The sequence below is a fragment of the Chanos chanos genome, chromosome 5, assembly GCF_902362185.1.
Source record: "Chanos chanos chromosome 5, fChaCha1.1, whole genome shotgun sequence".
In the NCBI taxonomy this organism is placed as follows: domain Eukaryota; kingdom Metazoa; phylum Chordata; class Actinopteri; order Gonorynchiformes; family Chanidae; genus Chanos; species Chanos chanos.
The window spans coordinates 47,085,127-47,102,027 of record NC_044499.1 but is presented as its reverse complement, the minus strand read 5'-3'; the positions used below and the strand labels follow the sequence as shown (position 1 = coordinate 47,102,027).

Here is a 16,901-nt window from a genome sequence, read left to right as displayed (position 1 = left end):
GTAAACAGAGGGATGAAGAGGTTAAGAGTGTGTTTGTCTGTCATTCTGTATAAATGCACTCTGTTTGAGCGTGTGTGTGTGTGTGTGTGTGTGTAAATGGGGCTGGGCTCCATATCACTGTCTTGGGCTGCCAACTAGATCATTATGGGTGGCTGAAGGGAAATGAAGTGCACAGAGGAGAAATAGAAGTAAGTGCTGCCTCTGCAAATGGCATGTTTTCAGTCTTAGCAGAAAGTGCTGCTAGATTAAACACACCGGGCTGGGCTGGAGCACGGAGCCTTGGAATAGGCCACACTGTCCAAACTCCGCAAACCAAGGACATCAGCATCGGGGGGAGGGGGGTAGTCACTTTGGACCGATAGCCTCTGGGAGTAGAACAGGTGTGAGGTGCACCCTTTTCTCAGGGCGATTCCCAACCTATACTACTCTTCACACTTTTGCTTAATCCCCAGTGAAATAGTTTCTTTAGACTTCAGTACATTTTTTTTGGTACACAGCTCAGTGAGCAGGCTTAAGATATATAAGTGACCCTCCCTGAATCTGCTCCAGTTCCCCTTCATTTCGGCTCTGATTCCAATACATGGGCAAGATGGAGAAAACAAAAGCTGAATCATTATGAGAATATGAAATGCATTTGCTCATGAATTTTACAGTGTAATATGGTAATTTAGATTTGCCTTAAGGGCCAAAACCCATTGTCAGTCATCCCAGTGGGGTTTATCGTGAGGTGGTTATTTACAAATGAGGTGACCTCTGAAATGCTAAGTATTTGAGAAAAATTGTTCTCTTGAATTTAAATGAATGAATCAGTCTTTCATCTTTTGAAATCTCCTGTCTTCTGTAAAGGATTAACATTTCTAATGGACTGTTAAAACATTTTTATCTTTGAAAGAGGCTGCAAGGGAATTAAAAGGAGATGTTCTCTTGTGCATTTTTTTTTAATTAAATTTCTTTTCATTTAAAGAAGGCAAAATGTAGTCTGAGTAAGTAAAACAGGAAAGTTTTGTTGTTTTCCACACTGTTAAATGAAGGGTATATTCATGCTTCTATATCCATTTTTTTTTCCAATAATGAAAATGAAACAATGATGAAGATAAACATGTCTGTGTTTGATTAAGGACACTCTATATCTGTCAGCGTGAAGAAACAAGGGTGGTTAAACCTGAATCCTAAACTGACAAGCCTACAGAAAACTGTAAGCATGGGAAAACAGCCATCAAACACTCCTGAGTCCAGTTCAGTCCCTAATGTGTACTCAGCTTATATTTTGTTTTTGTTGTTTACAATTCTAAACAACAACCTCTGATGATTTTAAATTGATGATTTTAAATAAGGTGTTACACCCATATTCCTATTACACCCATTTTTTTTTTTAAATACTAGGTGTAATGACAAGTAGCGATCATAGTTATGACTTACTTCAAAATAATAAGTTGTACCAGGTTTGATGTTTGTACCCTTAATTGTCTTTAAAAAATTCTATGTGGAAATGTGGGGTGACACTCAATACTGTTTAATCAATGATAAAGTAATGTCTACACGAATCGTTGGTAAAAGAAAAAGGTAGAAAGAAAAGAAGAGAATATAGGTGTTTGACATGCAAACTTTTTATGCAAATATTTTGTAACGTTTAACTTGATAAAACACTATGGAAATAAGGTTACCATTACTACTCGAGTAAAAACGTCCTTGAGGAATGTGATCTGGTTTTTCATGTATATACAAATATGTTAATTCACTAAACAGGGTCTAACGTTTCCATCGATAAAGTAATTTGATATTTCGATTACCAACGTTCATTCTATAGCATCGTCTACACAGAACAATTCAAAACTGAAAAATATCTTTTATAAAAGTCAGCATGTTACTTAGGCTGTCTACAATGAGAGAGAGAATTTTAAAAATAGGCATTTTATGACTTGTTTGTGAGACTTACGCAAGTCCCTTAAACATGATGCGCGCAAACGGGTTTGAAACGGAAGCTCAGTTCTATTGGCCGAACAAACGCTACGTGTACATTAGGCAGCAACAGGTACTCGCACATGTGACCGTTATCATTTCATTTTGGGTGAACGACGGCTGTCTGCTGGGCTCTGTGATAACGTCACAAGGAATTAATGGATGTTCTTTTGTGTAGACTACTTTTGCCCTCCGAAAGTTTGTGATTTACGGTTATTTCAACAGAGTGTCATTTCTGAGGTAAGCCAGACGTTGCTTTCTGTGTTCGATTAATTTCGTCAGACCACAAGCAAACAGAATAAACACTTTTCTATTCATTTTATAATACCTATACATGTTGAAAAACGACACGAAACGTTAGGGGTAACCGGATAAAATTGTTTGTTATATGTTTTGTTGCTTTAATGCAGGGCTATATGGTTGTTGAATTCACCTCCCAAAACTGAAGAATGTAACCATGAGAAACTTAACATTTAAAGTGACGTGTAGAACAACCTTGGCACCATTTTGGCATCATCTTAAACGAACCTTTCATTTTAACCAGTTTGTTAACAGTGTAATTGTAGACTAACATAAAATTCTCAATATACTGTTTTGAAACAAATTATTTAGTTTGGTTACTGCTTTCTATCAGTCAGTAAATTGCTGTCTAAGATGCCTGCCTGTAGTCCTGTCAGGTAGGTGCAGCCACACTGATGAATGTTTGACTAAAAATGTTCAACTAACATGTCAGGGCCTGCACAGAAGTGTAGGGGACTGAACTATGAAGTCCAAAGGGAAGGGGGCCAAGCGGAGCAGGCAGGCTTGGGCAGAGCCAGATCCAGACTTCCAGCTGGAGACAGAACCAGGGTCCAGCGAACACGAGGGTTCAGAGGCGTCCGTGCGTCTGGGCAGGACCTGGAGAACGATACGGGCCGAGCGTGGCGACACGGGGATGGCAACCCGACGCAGGAGGCAGGGCAACAGCGTCAAGGAACGCAACGTCCGCCGGCTGGAGAGCAACGAGAGAGAACGGCAGAGGATGCACAAACTCAACAATGCCTTTCAGGCTTTACGCGAAGCCATACCCCACGTCAAAACAGACAAGAAACTCTCTAAGATCGAGACCCTCACGCTGGCCAAAAACTATATTAAATCCCTGACCACCATCATTCTGGGCATGTCCAGCGCGTGCCTACCCCACGAGGAGAGCCAGGCGGAGGCCAACGCCGCCCGCCTCCTCCAGTGCTACCAGCAGCACTTGGACGAGGAGGGAGAGGAGAGCCTGTCCAAGTACCTGCAACACATCCGCAGCTTCAGTCAAGGCAGCTAACACGAGCTCAACGCAATCGCAGCATCTCCAATAGACTGAAAACGCAAATGACAGACTGGATGCTGCGTTAAAACACCGGCCTTTCGGAGGGAAGGGAAGTGCTGAAATACATCTGCAAACAAGAGTCCATTTCCAGACCGGGTGGAACTCTGAGGTCGAGATAAGGGTTAGAAAATGCTAAAGGGGTTATCAAACAGATCTGACTAGAACACACACAAACAGAAACTGGGGGAGTCATTAAAGAAAGATGTTCTTTAACAATTCACTCCCATAATGCTGACCCCACAACAAACGGCAAAGTTGCCACCGGCAACTGTTGTCAGTTCTGTAGCTATGGCATTCTAACTTGTTCATAGTAACTTCATGGAAGGAAGACAATTGAAACAATCTAAGTTGTACAGTCACTAAACTTGGTATGTAATAGGGCATAACAACATGACATAGGAATAATAAAAAAAAAAAAAAAAGGTCAAATTACAACAGAGTAAAAAGTCAAAAAGCAGACAATTAATCATCACATTTATTGGGAAGATGAAGACCATGCTCACACGGATTTCTGGGAAGAATACATTATCAACTACTCAACAACAAGAGTTTTGTTGAAACATCTTTTTCAGTAGTCTCTCTCTCTTTTTTTTTTACCTTACAAGTAAATTTTCAACATGGAATAAATGACTGAGACAATTATAGAGACAAAAAAACTGACAAAAGAATGATCTTATAAGTTCAACTGGAATTTTTAACTGGAATATTGAAGTCTGGAATGTCTATAGAAAACTCAGTATGGTGTAATTGAATCTGTCTTACTGGTAGAGATGCCTGTATACACAGTCTTTGTACAAGCACATGATACCAGTCAAGCTGAGCAGTCATAGACAGTACATCTTTAGGATCTTTTTTTTTCTTTCTTACACTTAAAACCACTTGCCTCATGTCGCCATATATAGTTTATTTTAAAACATATCCATCTGTGTTTACAGCAGTACCCTTGTCACAGCAGAACAGTGCCCTCATGTCATGGTATGTCATGTTATTTTAATCATTAAAATGTCACGCTGTATTGATTTTTAGTCGTTTTCTTGGATTCAGCAAAACAGACAGAAAACAATACATTAAGAGCACTGGCCATTCATTCCAATACATAAACATAATTAGTAACAACATTAAAATAAATGCCTCGTAACGCCCCTCTTAAAGTCATTTGTGCTCCTCTTTGGCTCACTCTGATAGCCAAGGGTAAGAGAATGATACATAAAGGGTGACCTACGAGGTCAAGCGCTTTTGAGAGGATACAATTTAAGCTTTTTACATTGTCTTAAGATAAAACTAAATATTGCACATCACGTATGTCAGTCACAGCAGTAAAATCCTCCTAGTCTCCTGTCCAGTGGCTGAGGGTGAGTGATCAGTAGACTTTTAAGACTTTTTTTTCCTTTTTTTTTTTTAACTCGTTGAAATGGCAAATGTAGCTGGAGCTCCTGCCACCTTTACCCACAATTCCCTTTCCATATGCTAATGATCACGCAAATGTGCTCAATCAGTCATCAGAAACAAAATATCTTTAAAAAAAAACAAAAAAACCCAAACCTGTTACCAGCAGGTTTACATCTCTGCAGCAGTACATTCCAATATTTTTTTTTTCCTTTAAGGAGCAAAAGTAGATATTTCACAAATGAGGTGATAAATACTAAATAGTACTGGTTTGTTAAATTTTCCACAGTATATCTTAATAACCACACCAGCTTTTTCAAGCATAATACATCTTAAGCCTCCTATGAAAATGACACAGAACTGAAATAATTTTAATATAAAATCATATTTTTGACTGTCCTTTGAAGTGTACCATACGTTGGACTTGTAAGTGTCCTATGGACGTAAACAAATGCGTGTCATTTTAGTCAGAATGTTACCCTGTATGTTTTTTGTGGTGGTTCAATACTTATCATGTTGAGAGTACCCTGCCGTACGCACCAAAACCCTACCAACCATTCGCAAGTGCTCCTCTCTATGAATGCCCTTTCACCAAGCACAAATTAAAAAAAAAAACACAAAACGAAAAAAAAAAAAAACCCTAGTTACCAAACACAAACCAAACATGAAAATGAAGATAGCCACACCAAACCCCACACACACTTATAAAACCAATAAATAAACATTATAGTTCTGTATGCTTAATTATTACGTCTTTAAAAAAAAAAAATTAAATTAAAACTTACTGCAGAATTATCTAGACAAAAACGACAGTAAAAAAAAAATGGACAGTTCTATTTCACATTCATTCTAATGGTGACGCTACGCTCTAATGGGGTCACTAGCTGCCAAGCTAACAGTGGTGAGAGACTGAGTTGGATGGAACCAAAAAAAATCGTGGGGCCTGAGAAGGGGAACAGACATACGAGATTATATACACGGAGGGAGGACGAGCAGCGACAGATCCATCCGGGAAGAGCCGACGAACGTTTTTTTGAGAGCCAATGGATGGAACGCTGCGCTGAAACGAGAGAGGTTCGGTGGCTACGGTAGAGAATGGTGGTGGTTTTTTAGACAAGTCGGTTCCGAATTGGTTTTCCGTTTTTAAGATCCTAAAGCGTTTCCGTTCATTTCGGGCTGGTTCCTGACGGGAGCCGGACTGCGTGGCGCCGTGCGGTTGTTGGCATTGTCGGTTAGCGATGGCATGCTGATCCGCGGTGCCTCCATTGCATTCGCTCTGACCGTAACGTGGTCCCAGCCACCCTGGCAAAAAAACAAACAAACAAGAAAACCAAAAAGACGGTTTGTCTATGAAATACTTAATTTCATCCACCATTTAATGACCTACAGCAAGAAATCTGAACTTTTGAAATCTGAAAGCACTGAACTTTTCAAAAGATGACGAGCAGCCGCAGACATGACTGTAAAGTTGTATTTTGGTAGTTTGCTGTCAAGCTGACATCTATTCAACTCACCCCAATGCCATAGTCCCAAGACTGTCCCTTTGGTTCCACGGGCTGCACGCCCAACCTGCGACATACAGTCCCACAGCTCAGACTGTGGCTGCCTTGGACCTTATCAGCAATGATCCACACCTTAAAAAAAAAAAACACAGCCACAGCAAGTCAGAGCCAATTCAGTGACAGCACACTGGTTCTGTCACTGAATATGACCTACATTGTTCTACCACAATGTAGGTCATATCATAAAAGACCAGAGCCACAACACTTATGTGAGAATAAAATGACACATCACTGGTCTATACAGGGTGCAACAAAACACCTGCAATACACGTTAGCTTCAGTGACAGTGTTATATGGGTATGTTGATTTAAGGTGGAATACGGAAGTTTCCAGACCTGGTCCAGGGGTCCCACAGAGACTTTGCGTACGTTATTGGAGATGTGTTCCCAGGAGGAGCCTTGGGGGTAGCTGGGTGTCACCCCCTGCCTGTACCACAAGTTTCCTGTTCACACAGAACCATAAAACAACACCAGCATCACTAATAGAAAATACTAACCTAAATGAAGTTCAAGAGCATGAGAGCACTTGTCCTAACAAACTAACTGTCTTCTGGATAACTGTAAAGAAAAAAAACGATTTAGAAATAAAGTAAAAATACAGAATAACACTGATTTCACCATATGTGTATGTAAACTGATTTGCCTCTAACTGCTGGCCTCAACCAGGCAAGGTATCTACAGGCTCTAGAGACTGGGGTCAAGGTTTGTGAGTCAGCAAGTTCTACAGCAAAGTGCCAAGCTCAGGAGAATGGCGCTAAGGAGGTAATGTTTTGGAGACATTCTTTCTGTTCAACCACACTACATTAGAAAAAAACAAAAAAAACAAAACCTAAATGAAATTACAAATTGATTTTTTACCATTTTCATCTACCACATAAACTGACGTCCTCCCCACAGACACCTGTTTAAGCTTCTGCCTGGCTGGGGAGGGGATGTGGTACCAGCAGTCTCCTGAGATAAGGAAAAATACAGACAGATGAGAGAGATCCAATCAGAAACCGATGACTGCATGACTACAACTGTCACTGCTGTCAGCAGCACCAACATGACTAGGATGACCACGATGACGAGAGGAAATCGGTAAAAATGCATACTAAACACGTGGGTGAAGACTATGAATACACATCCGTCGTGACGGAGTCTTGTTACACAAACACAGCGCGTGTGTCCTTTTCTTTAGGACAAAGATCGAGCGCTATAGCGCTGCAGGAACAGGAGCGAAAACAGATGCGCGAACGCGGTTCTACGTCTCACCGGCAGGGTTCTGGGCCGATACGGAACCCCTGTAGAAAGCAGAGCCGTCCCTCGCTATGGCCCACACTTGGTGAACCCCACCGATGGAGATCGATTTGAAAGGTTGATCTGTGCCCACATGTAGCCATGACGACCCCTGTAAGCAAAGAACACCAGCTCCAGTTAGGATTAAACACAAGGTCACTGAATGAGTCAGTGCTCTCTAACCATGACAACAGTAAAAACGTCCTGAGAGTTTTGTGGACAAGAGTTTTCTTTGTTTTTTTCACTATTGACAATAGATTAATATTAACAGGTTGGGAAACACAAATTTAACTGTCATATAATCAATCTCATTTTTGAAATGTGATAAATGGTATCAGAGACTAGTGAGTTAATGAATGTGATTTCACTGAGCGAAACTAAACGTGATATGACTTTAAGATGGGTGAAAGAATCTCTTACAGCAGGGGTTAGAGAGGTCACACCCAGTCGACAGAGGACGTCCCCTTTGTTACTAATGGCCCAAAGGGGCACCTGCTCCACTGTGCTTTTAGGCCCACACGGCAGGATGGTTATGTCACTCAGCGAGATGGGCGGGACTTCCTGCCAGGGACCGGTGGTGGTGAGTTTACATTTCCTGTAAAAAGGGAGTATGAGTAGCAAGGCAAACAGACTGAAACAAAACACCATACAGTGTGTTCTCTGTGTATAAACAGAGAGAGGCAAGAGTTCTCAAACCTGGCCCAACGCCTGCGGCGTACAAAGTCCTTCAATGTTTTATGACCATGGTATGACCTAGACAAGCAAACAAACGACATTACTTGATAAAATAATTGCGAACTAAAACCATGAGCAAGCCAGTAACAACAGAAAACAGCTTCTGTATTCACTTTCTGCATCTACTCTGTGAAATGCATAAACTGTGAAGACACCTACGCAGGAAAATCTGCTGCATACTGCCAGCCCTCTCTGTCTGTCCCTCCTGGGACACCGTAGTCAATAGCCCAGTCTGACACCTACTCAAAAAAAAAAGAAAAGAAAAGGATGTTATCATAAAAGAAAGCTCTGACCACATTTTAGGAAATTAAAAATTCTATTTATTTGTACTGTTTTACTATACTGTTATGCAGATACAATGTATCAGTTGCATATATCTGTTGATATCTCTTGTATATCAAACACACTACCACAACAACAAACGCCGACCATGCTGTCAACAGTTAATGTGAACTGAAACTCTGCTGCTTTTATCAAGTGATGTATCCTGAAGACATTGGACAGTGAAACAAACCCAGGTCCAGTTGGGAGAGGGAGGTTTGGTGTTGGCTTTGGTACATTCCTGCAGGCCTGAGGCATCACTCCACATGTAACGGTCTGTAGGGAGCCCCCTGCAGGACAGAGTGAGAAACCGCACTCAGTATGCACTGACACTGCCCAATCTGCAGGCAGTCATTGGTCCTGGGGGTTAAGAGCTTGATACCTGTTAGTATATCCAGTGACAGGATTCCAGCGCTGGTTCTCATAAATGTAGACACTCTTCACATCTGTCTGAGTGTAGATGTTGTCTGTGCTGCTGGCCAACCCTGAATAAAAACATGAGAGCACACCACTATTTTACATGTGTGTGGTGTGCGTGTGTGTCGTATCCTCTTATCATGTGAATGGAGAAGGAAAAAAATGAGTGTGGGGATGTGTGTGTGTGTAAACATTATTATGTATTTACAAACAGCCTTAAATTTAGATATTTTTTTTACAGAATGCCTGTGAACTCTTTCACAGGCGTAAGCATACGGTTTGACTCTTGAGTTAAATATAAGGAAATAAAGAGAGCCCATTTACCCTGAAAGAAACCTCCTCCATAGCCTCCTGTGTAAACCCAAGCTGTGTGGTCATAGCCAATCCCCCACACCACACCCAAACTATTACACTCTATAATACGCAGATGCCCTCCCACCTGACGCCAAAACCTGCACAAAAGAGCAAAGAACATCCTCACTATGGAAAAGTCTACCTCAGATAGATTTTCATGACAAAAATAACAAAAAAACAACCAGAAATCTGAACTGAAAACACAGAACAGTAGTGGCAAGTTAAAATATCTTATTTTGCAACTGCCCCTGCTATTTACACAACCACTGTCAAACGTGATAATGTAAATGCGTATGGATCTATCTATGGTAAATAGTAATGTGGGAAGATCCAGGTGCTTCTTTCCCACTGGTCATGCCAATGCAGACAGCTCCCACCCTGGAAGTCTTACATCTGGTCGCAAGGTGTGGGGTAGGGTGACGCCTCCAGGCTGGGCGTGGGTTCGCTGACAAAAATGTCCCCTTTACAGGTGATGGACCAGATGGCCTGTTTCGATGGAGGGCCTTGGATTCCTCTGGAGTCGCAGCAAGACACACTGAGAAGAGCCAGCTATCAAACACACACACACACACACACACACGCATGCAAGCACACGCACACACACACGGTGCCAATTAAATTCCAGTTATCAGTGGACTGAAGTGGCCAGCTCAATGGGTTAGTGAAACTTGCCTGATATCTGGTATGAGTATGAGTGTCTAATATTAGCTTTTTACATTTTTTCTGTTCTTGCTGGTCAAAATCTCTTTTCAAATATTAATGTATTTTTTGTTAAGAGCTTGGTAAAGCAGGACAGTTTATAGCATCATTCTTCACCTTTAACTGAATGAATTTACTAAACAATTCAAGCAGTCTGGGATATGCAGTCAAGGAACTGATTAAGAACATTAGTACCGGACAGCTGTGACTGTTGCCAGGATACAGAGTCGAGTAATACAACTAGAAGTGAAATAACCTCCCGGTGTGAAAACAGCGGAAGACTTTCTGTACCCAGTCATGCATCTCCAGCTCCGTGGCTGCTGCCAGACGTATGGGCCATCTCTGTTTGGTCCTCTCTGCTGTGTAAATGGCAAACGTGTGCTTGAAGTCATTCAGCACTGGCACCAGGATTGTCACCTCGTTTAAGAACACGTGAAGATACTGTGGCGAAAGGAAAAGACATAACAGAGCATGGTAAGTAAGAACAATTTGAGTTTTCGGAGGTTTTCAAAACAACTAAGGAATGTGACTCGTTAATGAGTTACTCACACTTCAAAATTGATCATTTGAAGCACATTAGTCCGTTTTTGAAATTGCTGAACGAAGGTAAATGACGAACTTACCTTCTTCTCGTCGTTGAAGGTGTAGTATATGAACAGAATACCGTCCTTATTACCCTCCGGACCTGAGAACTGCTCTAAGGCAAACTGCACATCCACCCATTTGTGTGGTTTCCAATCTCTCCACCACTGCATGGTGCCCTTCTTCACCCACACAGACTTCGGGACAAGCGGATAAGCAGGAAGATGGTGGAGGGGGAGGGGGACAATGAGATAAGTTATGGTTCATTGCACATACATACAGTCAATATTCTCAAAAGTTAACAGCGAAGCTTGAATGGCACGTGACGCTAATCGTGGCGTCTGAACTCTAATAAAATTAGCGTCTCGATCCCTCTTCTGGAGGTCTACAGAACTGCAAGGTCTCTTCCTGCTCAAACACACACCTGATTCAACCTCTCTGGAAATAACATAACCTTTGACCAGCTGAAGCAGTCGTGTTAGAGCAGCGAGAGAGAGAGAGAGACCTAAAACATACAGAGCTCTGGGCTTTAGGGAGCTGGATATGGAAACAGTTCTCTGCATTTCTACACAGCACAGGCTGAACCGAATTAAACTCTACTTTCTACAGCGCTTACTTTTCGCACATTGTCCCTGTCACAGTCCGACGCGGCGCTAATACTCTAACAGATCACAAATGGACGGATGATAAAAGTCATTAGTTCATTTCAAATGGCAGAACGACCAACTCAGCACATCAAGTATCACACAAGTGTCATTCTCCTTGTTTCCTCTGTTGATTCTACTTCTTCTTCTTCTTTTCTTTTTTTTAAACCAGTTTTTTACCTGCTCTACGGCCTGCTCGTAATGTTTGAAATTCTCCATCTCTCTCTTAGACCGCTCGTTGAGCTGCTCGAAGATCTGCCTCCGCCAGGCAGCCGTCTGCGCAGGCGTTATGGACAGAGACATGGACGGCACAGAGGAATTCAGGCCTGACGTGAAGACAGACATTAAACAGTGATAAAAATGGAAACACCTGTTTCAGACAGCAATAACTCACAAAGACTGACACACTTCCCCATTCTAAAAAAAAAAAAAAAATAGGGATAAATCGTCATACTTGGTACACAGACTTTTGGAATGGAAACCCTGATTGTTAGGAAATAAAACTAAACTTTGTTCCCTTATTGATGATCGACTGTCCTATTCTGACTCCGCTGAAAAGCTATGAGACCGTGCTGGTAGCACAACATATCCAAGCGACTACATTAAACAGACTACTTCAGATAACGAGAAAAGTGGGCGGTTGGTAACCAACACAAGCGGCTGACCTGTAGAGTTAAACCAGTTTAGCTGAGAGTGGGAGTCGATGGCACAGCCTCCCCCGCTGACCCACGCCCACAGGGGGTGCTCGTCAGCTCCGTACGGCTCCTCCAGGTTATAGGTGGCGACAGACGACAGGCTGCAGGTATCAGCCGCGTCCGCGGCGGGTGGAGCGGCCGGCTGCGCCTGCTCCTCCTGCAGGTCCACGTTGCTCCACTGGGGGTCTAGCCCACCCGAACGGCTGGAGGACAGCCCCGCGACCTGTTCGCCTTTGTCTTCCGCCTCCCCCTCCGTCTGCTCCTCCTCCGGGATGGAGGACCCGGGGGCTACCGGCGGAACCTCCCGCCTACCGATCTGCCCCTCGCGATCGGACACGAGCTCGGAGATGAAGCTGTCGCTGGTCACTTTGGGGATGCGTGGCTTTGGGACGTCTGCCGGCTCAGGGGCGGGTGGGGCTCCCGCCGAAACCCTCTCCGTGTCTGAGTCTACATCACTCAGCACCGAGTTCTGGGACTGCAGTCGCACCTCGCCCCCAAAGAAACAGCCCGCACTTAAGGCCAGAGAGAAGAACACGCACAAGACACACACACACACACACACACACATACACACACACGAGTTGGTATTACCACTGAAAATTTGCTACGGCAAAAAATACTAAAAGTCTGATGTTATTCTCTTCGGCGAATGCTATCTAGTAGTGTTCGTAACCCTCTAGTGACAAAACTATTTTAATTATTTAAGATATTTTAATTATTAATTGGACCCCGTCCCAATACTTTTTGCTTTGTGTGGTTTTCTACTGAAGTTACCCCAGTTCTAACAGGACTGAGTGTGTAGAAACAACACCAAATAAGCATCACATGAATATGCCTTACAGCCTCTTCATCAAATTAAGGGACTGAGGTCACGTGGAAAGGCGGCGCGGAGGAGAATTGGAATCGGAGCCCACTCATTAAATTTATTCAAATGCTTCTTTGACCCGGCTCTGACTGAATTTCGCTGTACGGTCCCCAAAAACTCAAACACCCCGTATGACCCCTCCAACACCCCTCAGCTGTGCCATGATCCCCCCCCCCCCCCCTGTGTAAACCATATTCACAAACATAGCAAATCGTTTCCCAGACGCTACACGCCTTCTCAGACTGAGACGTAGCTGTTGGTCGTTGGTGGAAAGAGGAAGCCGTCTGGTCTGTCACCTGTGCAGACTGCTGGTGCTGGCACTGGAATGGGAGCGGTCGCTGTCCCTGGGCACCGACACGGCCTTCCAGGCCTTCCCACTCAGCTCACTGGCGGTCACGCCTTGCCTGAAATACACAGCCCTGTCCTCACGGCTGATAGCCCACACCTGAAACCAGCCAACACACACACATACACACACACGCATACACACACACACACACACTTCATTAGCTCTCTTAGGTCAGTGGAATCATATCAGTACTGTGGTGTAGAAATAGTCTTTTTATATCAATTTTACGATGTAGTTACAACACATTAAGTGATAAAATGAACATCAGTGATCAGTTAAGCTTACAATAAGTATATATATTTTCAGAAAAGACTTGGTATAATTAAGCTTACAATACGAATAGGTATTTTCAAAAAAACACTCGGTGCAATGGTGACATTTTCAGTGATGTAATCAATGCAATGCATTTCCCAAACCGATTTTAGGAAAACAGCTCGGTGTGTTGTAATGTTTTCCACTTGTTTGCATGTCTTTTATAAACTGCGCTTCACGCTTTCAACATCCTTCTTTCTTTATCAGTTGTAACAACCTGGTCTGTCTCTCAGCACTCATGCTCTTTAGAATGTTCCAGCCGACAGGTTCACAGTGTCTAGTTGTCGCCTTCCACTTCTTTAAACAGAACTATACGTGAAGGCCCTTCCCTGATGGGGCATGCATGTACTTTACTATACATATAACGTAATCAAGCAGGTTTGCTGTGGGGGAGCTGGGCACCCTGCCCGCGCCGCTCTCGGGTTACGGCTCTGGAGTAAAGAGGGCAGACGGAGGGGTTTGGACATGAACTCTCAGTGCAGAGCTTGCAACTTCCGACGTCTGATGTTCAGCACCGCGGCCTTAAAGAAACACATGCCTCCGAGTAACGTGAGCCTGTCTGGTTTTATATGCGCCAGGAAGACATGAACATGTTGTCAGTTGCTAGAGAAGAAAGCTGAAAGAGGGAAGTGGAGGGGGGGGGTGGAGGGGGGGTGGGGGGATGGGGGGGGCGTTGGGGGGGGTGCTGGGGTGGGGGGTTCTAATTTGAGAGAGAGAGAGAACGTTACGAAACGTAGGTGTGATTAAACTGATACCGCCGTGTTTCACAATAATTCCGAGGTCGCGTTTAAGGATCGCGGGCGCGATAAATGTATTATTCGGTCGTTATTTGGACTGCCTGTCTCTCACCTGATCGTTAAGACCGACATTAATCATCACCATCTCCCCAACCATCCCAATCCAGCCCGAGCCACGTGGATTATGGGAATTTACGCCGCGTCTAAACCAAATCTACAACGCAGAGAAAAACAAAATCATAAAATATTCAGAAGTAAAAAAAAAACAAGACACTTGCCAAAAAAAGACTAAATATTCAAATAATAACAGACAATAAGGTTTAACAGACAACGTGAAATATGTGTGATTCTTTTGTTTATCGTCGACAATTAACACCACATTGGAGTTGGGAGATGCAACAATGTGCTATGAACTTTAATTTCATGTTTGAGATTTGGGACATTTTGATTATGTATTTGACCGATGACTTTTTTCTTACTTTGTGATCCTTTGTGACAGCCCACACTACGTTACTTCCCACCGCCACATGTATTGCACCAACCTCGGGACTTGGAGACTCCACCACTAGCCAAGAATTCCCTATAATCGTTTACAAATGTACGCGTTTACATTAGCAAATGTAATGAAACCAATCCAAACTACGCTTTGATCTATGAAGCGTGTGACGAATCGAATTAAGATTTTGCGGGCGACAGCGTCTGACCTTTGGGGTTGTCCCTGCCGATCCCCTCCCTCACCAGCAGCTGGCCCTCCCACAGCACCGCCCACACCAGGTCAGCCGGCCCACAGCTTATCTGCACCACCTCCCCAGGGGTGGAAACCTCCTCCCACGCAGAACCTTCTGGGTTCAGATGATGGATTCCGTCCCGGAACCACACCTGCGCAACAGGGACGAAAGTGAGAGACAGAGAGAGACAGAGAGAGAGAGAGAGAGAAGATTAATCTGCTTAGAGTCAAAATATGACATTTAAAAAACAAAAAAATCTAACCATGCTTTGTTTGCAAAACAGAACCAAGAACCAAGACATCTAAAATGACTAAACCATTAACTCTCTGAGTGTAGTAGCTCTATGCAGATTAACAGTGACAATAATTGCTTTTTATACATTTATACAACAAACTGCTTTAAATATACGTACAGATATTTCAAAAGCAATAAGTCCTATTGTTTATTTATAATCCAATGGTAAGATTGAATGGACAGTTAAAACATCAGAACATTAATTTATCAGCCACAGTAATGTCTTACATTACGTGATGCAGACAAATCATTCGAATGACTGTTTGTAACACAGTAAAACAGTTAAGGGCAGCAGTGACTTGGACAGACCTTTCCCTGCAGAGAGACAGCCCAGAGGGACAGACGGCCTCTCGGCTCCTCTGTGATGTCCCACCCTCCACAGCTGATGTCATTAAAGGGATCAGGCAGAGAGCAAGTCTGTTCTGAGGGGATCTGCTCAGTCGCACACAGGCAATGGAACATGATTACGCTGCAGAAATATTACTGTCAAAGCCAGCGTTAGTATAATGACATAATACAAAACCAACTTATGGGAAGAGATCATAGGTGGTTGTTTCCTTCTTTCGGCAGACACTATACCTTTGCCCAGGTATCACAGGACTTGTATCGTCGATAGCGTATCCAACGGCGACGGCGGACACAAGAGTTCCATTTTTTGTCTTTGGTGTAGGTGGCCGGAAAATCGATAGCATATGTCCAACCCTAAATCCATGAATATAATCAGCGTACAAGTACACAGCAAAGAGCTGAAGTGTAGAGCATTGCTGTGCTGATGTGGGTTTTTCCTACTAACCCCTTTTTCTGTGGGCTCTCCTCCAAAATTCTCATCCACGTGCCAGTCAGCCTCCCACTCCCAGTTTTCAGAGGGCAACCGAAAACTGTCTAAAGGCTGATGCTTAAGACCAGTGATGTCACTCCATTGCCAGCGGTCGCTCGGCAACAGCCTGTCAGAAAAACCGTCTACGGGGTTCCAGCGCTGTGAAAACAGGCAACCAAACACTCACAAAAAACAAAGAACAGCTCTCTCATATTGACCTTGGGGATGCTTTGTAAATTAGTGCTTGTCTGTCATAGCCCAAAATCTGTGTTATTTTACCAACTTGGCTATACTGTTGAACGAGTGGGTCGTCTGACTACCGGTACCTGGTTCTCGTAGGTCTCCTCCTGGAATCGAATGCGAAGGTCACTGGCGTGGACGTTCAGGTATATGTTGTGGTCGCAGGCGATGCCCCAACAACATTGCTGTACAGCTGTGACACGTTTGAACTCCAAGTGGGCATCACGACACTGCTCCCATTGTTGTCCTGCTGTTGAGAGGCTATAAACTCTCCCATACACATCTACTGCCCACAGGAGGGAGCTTGGCATGTTTTCTCCTGTTGCCAAGAGAGACATCCAGTCAGAGCGGCTTTTGCTGAAGTACAGTTCTGCTCAGACTCGTAGGACAGACGTTCTAACTCCACAGTAAAACCGTTAGCAAAGCAGAAGTTGTTATGCTATCGCAGACTACCACAAATTCTGACCAAATCATATTAGAATGGGGAAGCTAAATATAGTTTGGACAGAAACAAAGTTTTCTGTTTCAAAGTACAGCTGGTCTACTTCGGGATTTCTGTAATCTGTTCCTC

At 43.4% G+C, this 16,901-nt stretch overlaps 2 protein-coding genes across 2 annotated transcripts; one reads left to right on the top strand and one right to left on the bottom strand.

Moving 5' to 3' along the window:
* Positions 1-2,094: 2,094 nt before the first annotated feature.
* bhlha15 (basic helix-loop-helix family, member a15) lies at positions 2,095-3,747 on the top strand. The gene is made up of 2 exons (XM_030775262.1): positions 2,095-2,199; positions 2,693-3,747. The coding sequence occupies exon 2, from the start codon at positions 2,723-2,725 to the stop codon at positions 3,269-3,271; it is 549 nt and encodes a 182-aa protein (XP_030631122.1). The 5' UTR covers positions 2,095-2,199; positions 2,693-2,722; the 3' UTR covers positions 3,272-3,747.
* A 1,947-nt stretch (positions 3,748-5,694) lies between these two features.
* tecpr1a (tectonin beta-propeller repeat containing 1a) lies at positions 5,695-16,641 on the bottom strand. Its single transcript, XM_030774212.1, has 24 exons — positions 16,417-16,641; positions 16,067-16,249; positions 15,853-15,975; positions 15,583-15,705; positions 14,956-15,130; positions 14,731-14,831; positions 14,364-14,465; positions 13,150-13,298; positions 11,959-12,500; positions 11,474-11,619; positions 10,691-10,846; positions 10,359-10,508; positions 9,760-9,917; positions 9,339-9,466; positions 8,980-9,082; positions 8,791-8,887; positions 8,436-8,515; positions 8,238-8,294; positions 7,962-8,136; positions 7,518-7,653; positions 7,122-7,214; positions 6,600-6,706; positions 6,217-6,336; positions 5,695-6,004 (listed from the first exon to the last, which is right to left on the bottom strand). Exons 1-24 carry the CDS (start codon positions 16,639-16,641, stop codon positions 5,846-5,848), a joined length of 3,588 nt encoding a protein of 1,195 aa, XP_030630072.1. The 3' UTR covers positions 5,695-5,845.
* Positions 16,642-16,901: the final 260 nt, after the last annotated feature.

Coding starts and splice junctions, on each gene's coding strand:
- bhlha15 (XM_030775262.1), top strand. CDS start 2,723: ATGAAGTCCAAAGGGAAGGGGGCCAAGCGGAGCAGGCAGGCTTGGGCA.
- tecpr1a (XM_030774212.1), bottom strand. CDS start 16,641: ATGCCAAGCTCCCTCCTGTGGGCAGTAGATGTGTATGGGAGAGTTTAT. Junction 9,918..10,358: donor AGCTGGAGATGCATGACTGG/GTACAGAAAGTC, acceptor TGTGTTTGATAG/CTGGCTCTTCTCAGTGTGTC. Junction 8,516..8,790: donor CCTCTCCCAACTGGACCTGG/GTTTGTTTCACT, acceptor TTTTTTGAGTAG/GTGTCAGACTGGGCTATTGA.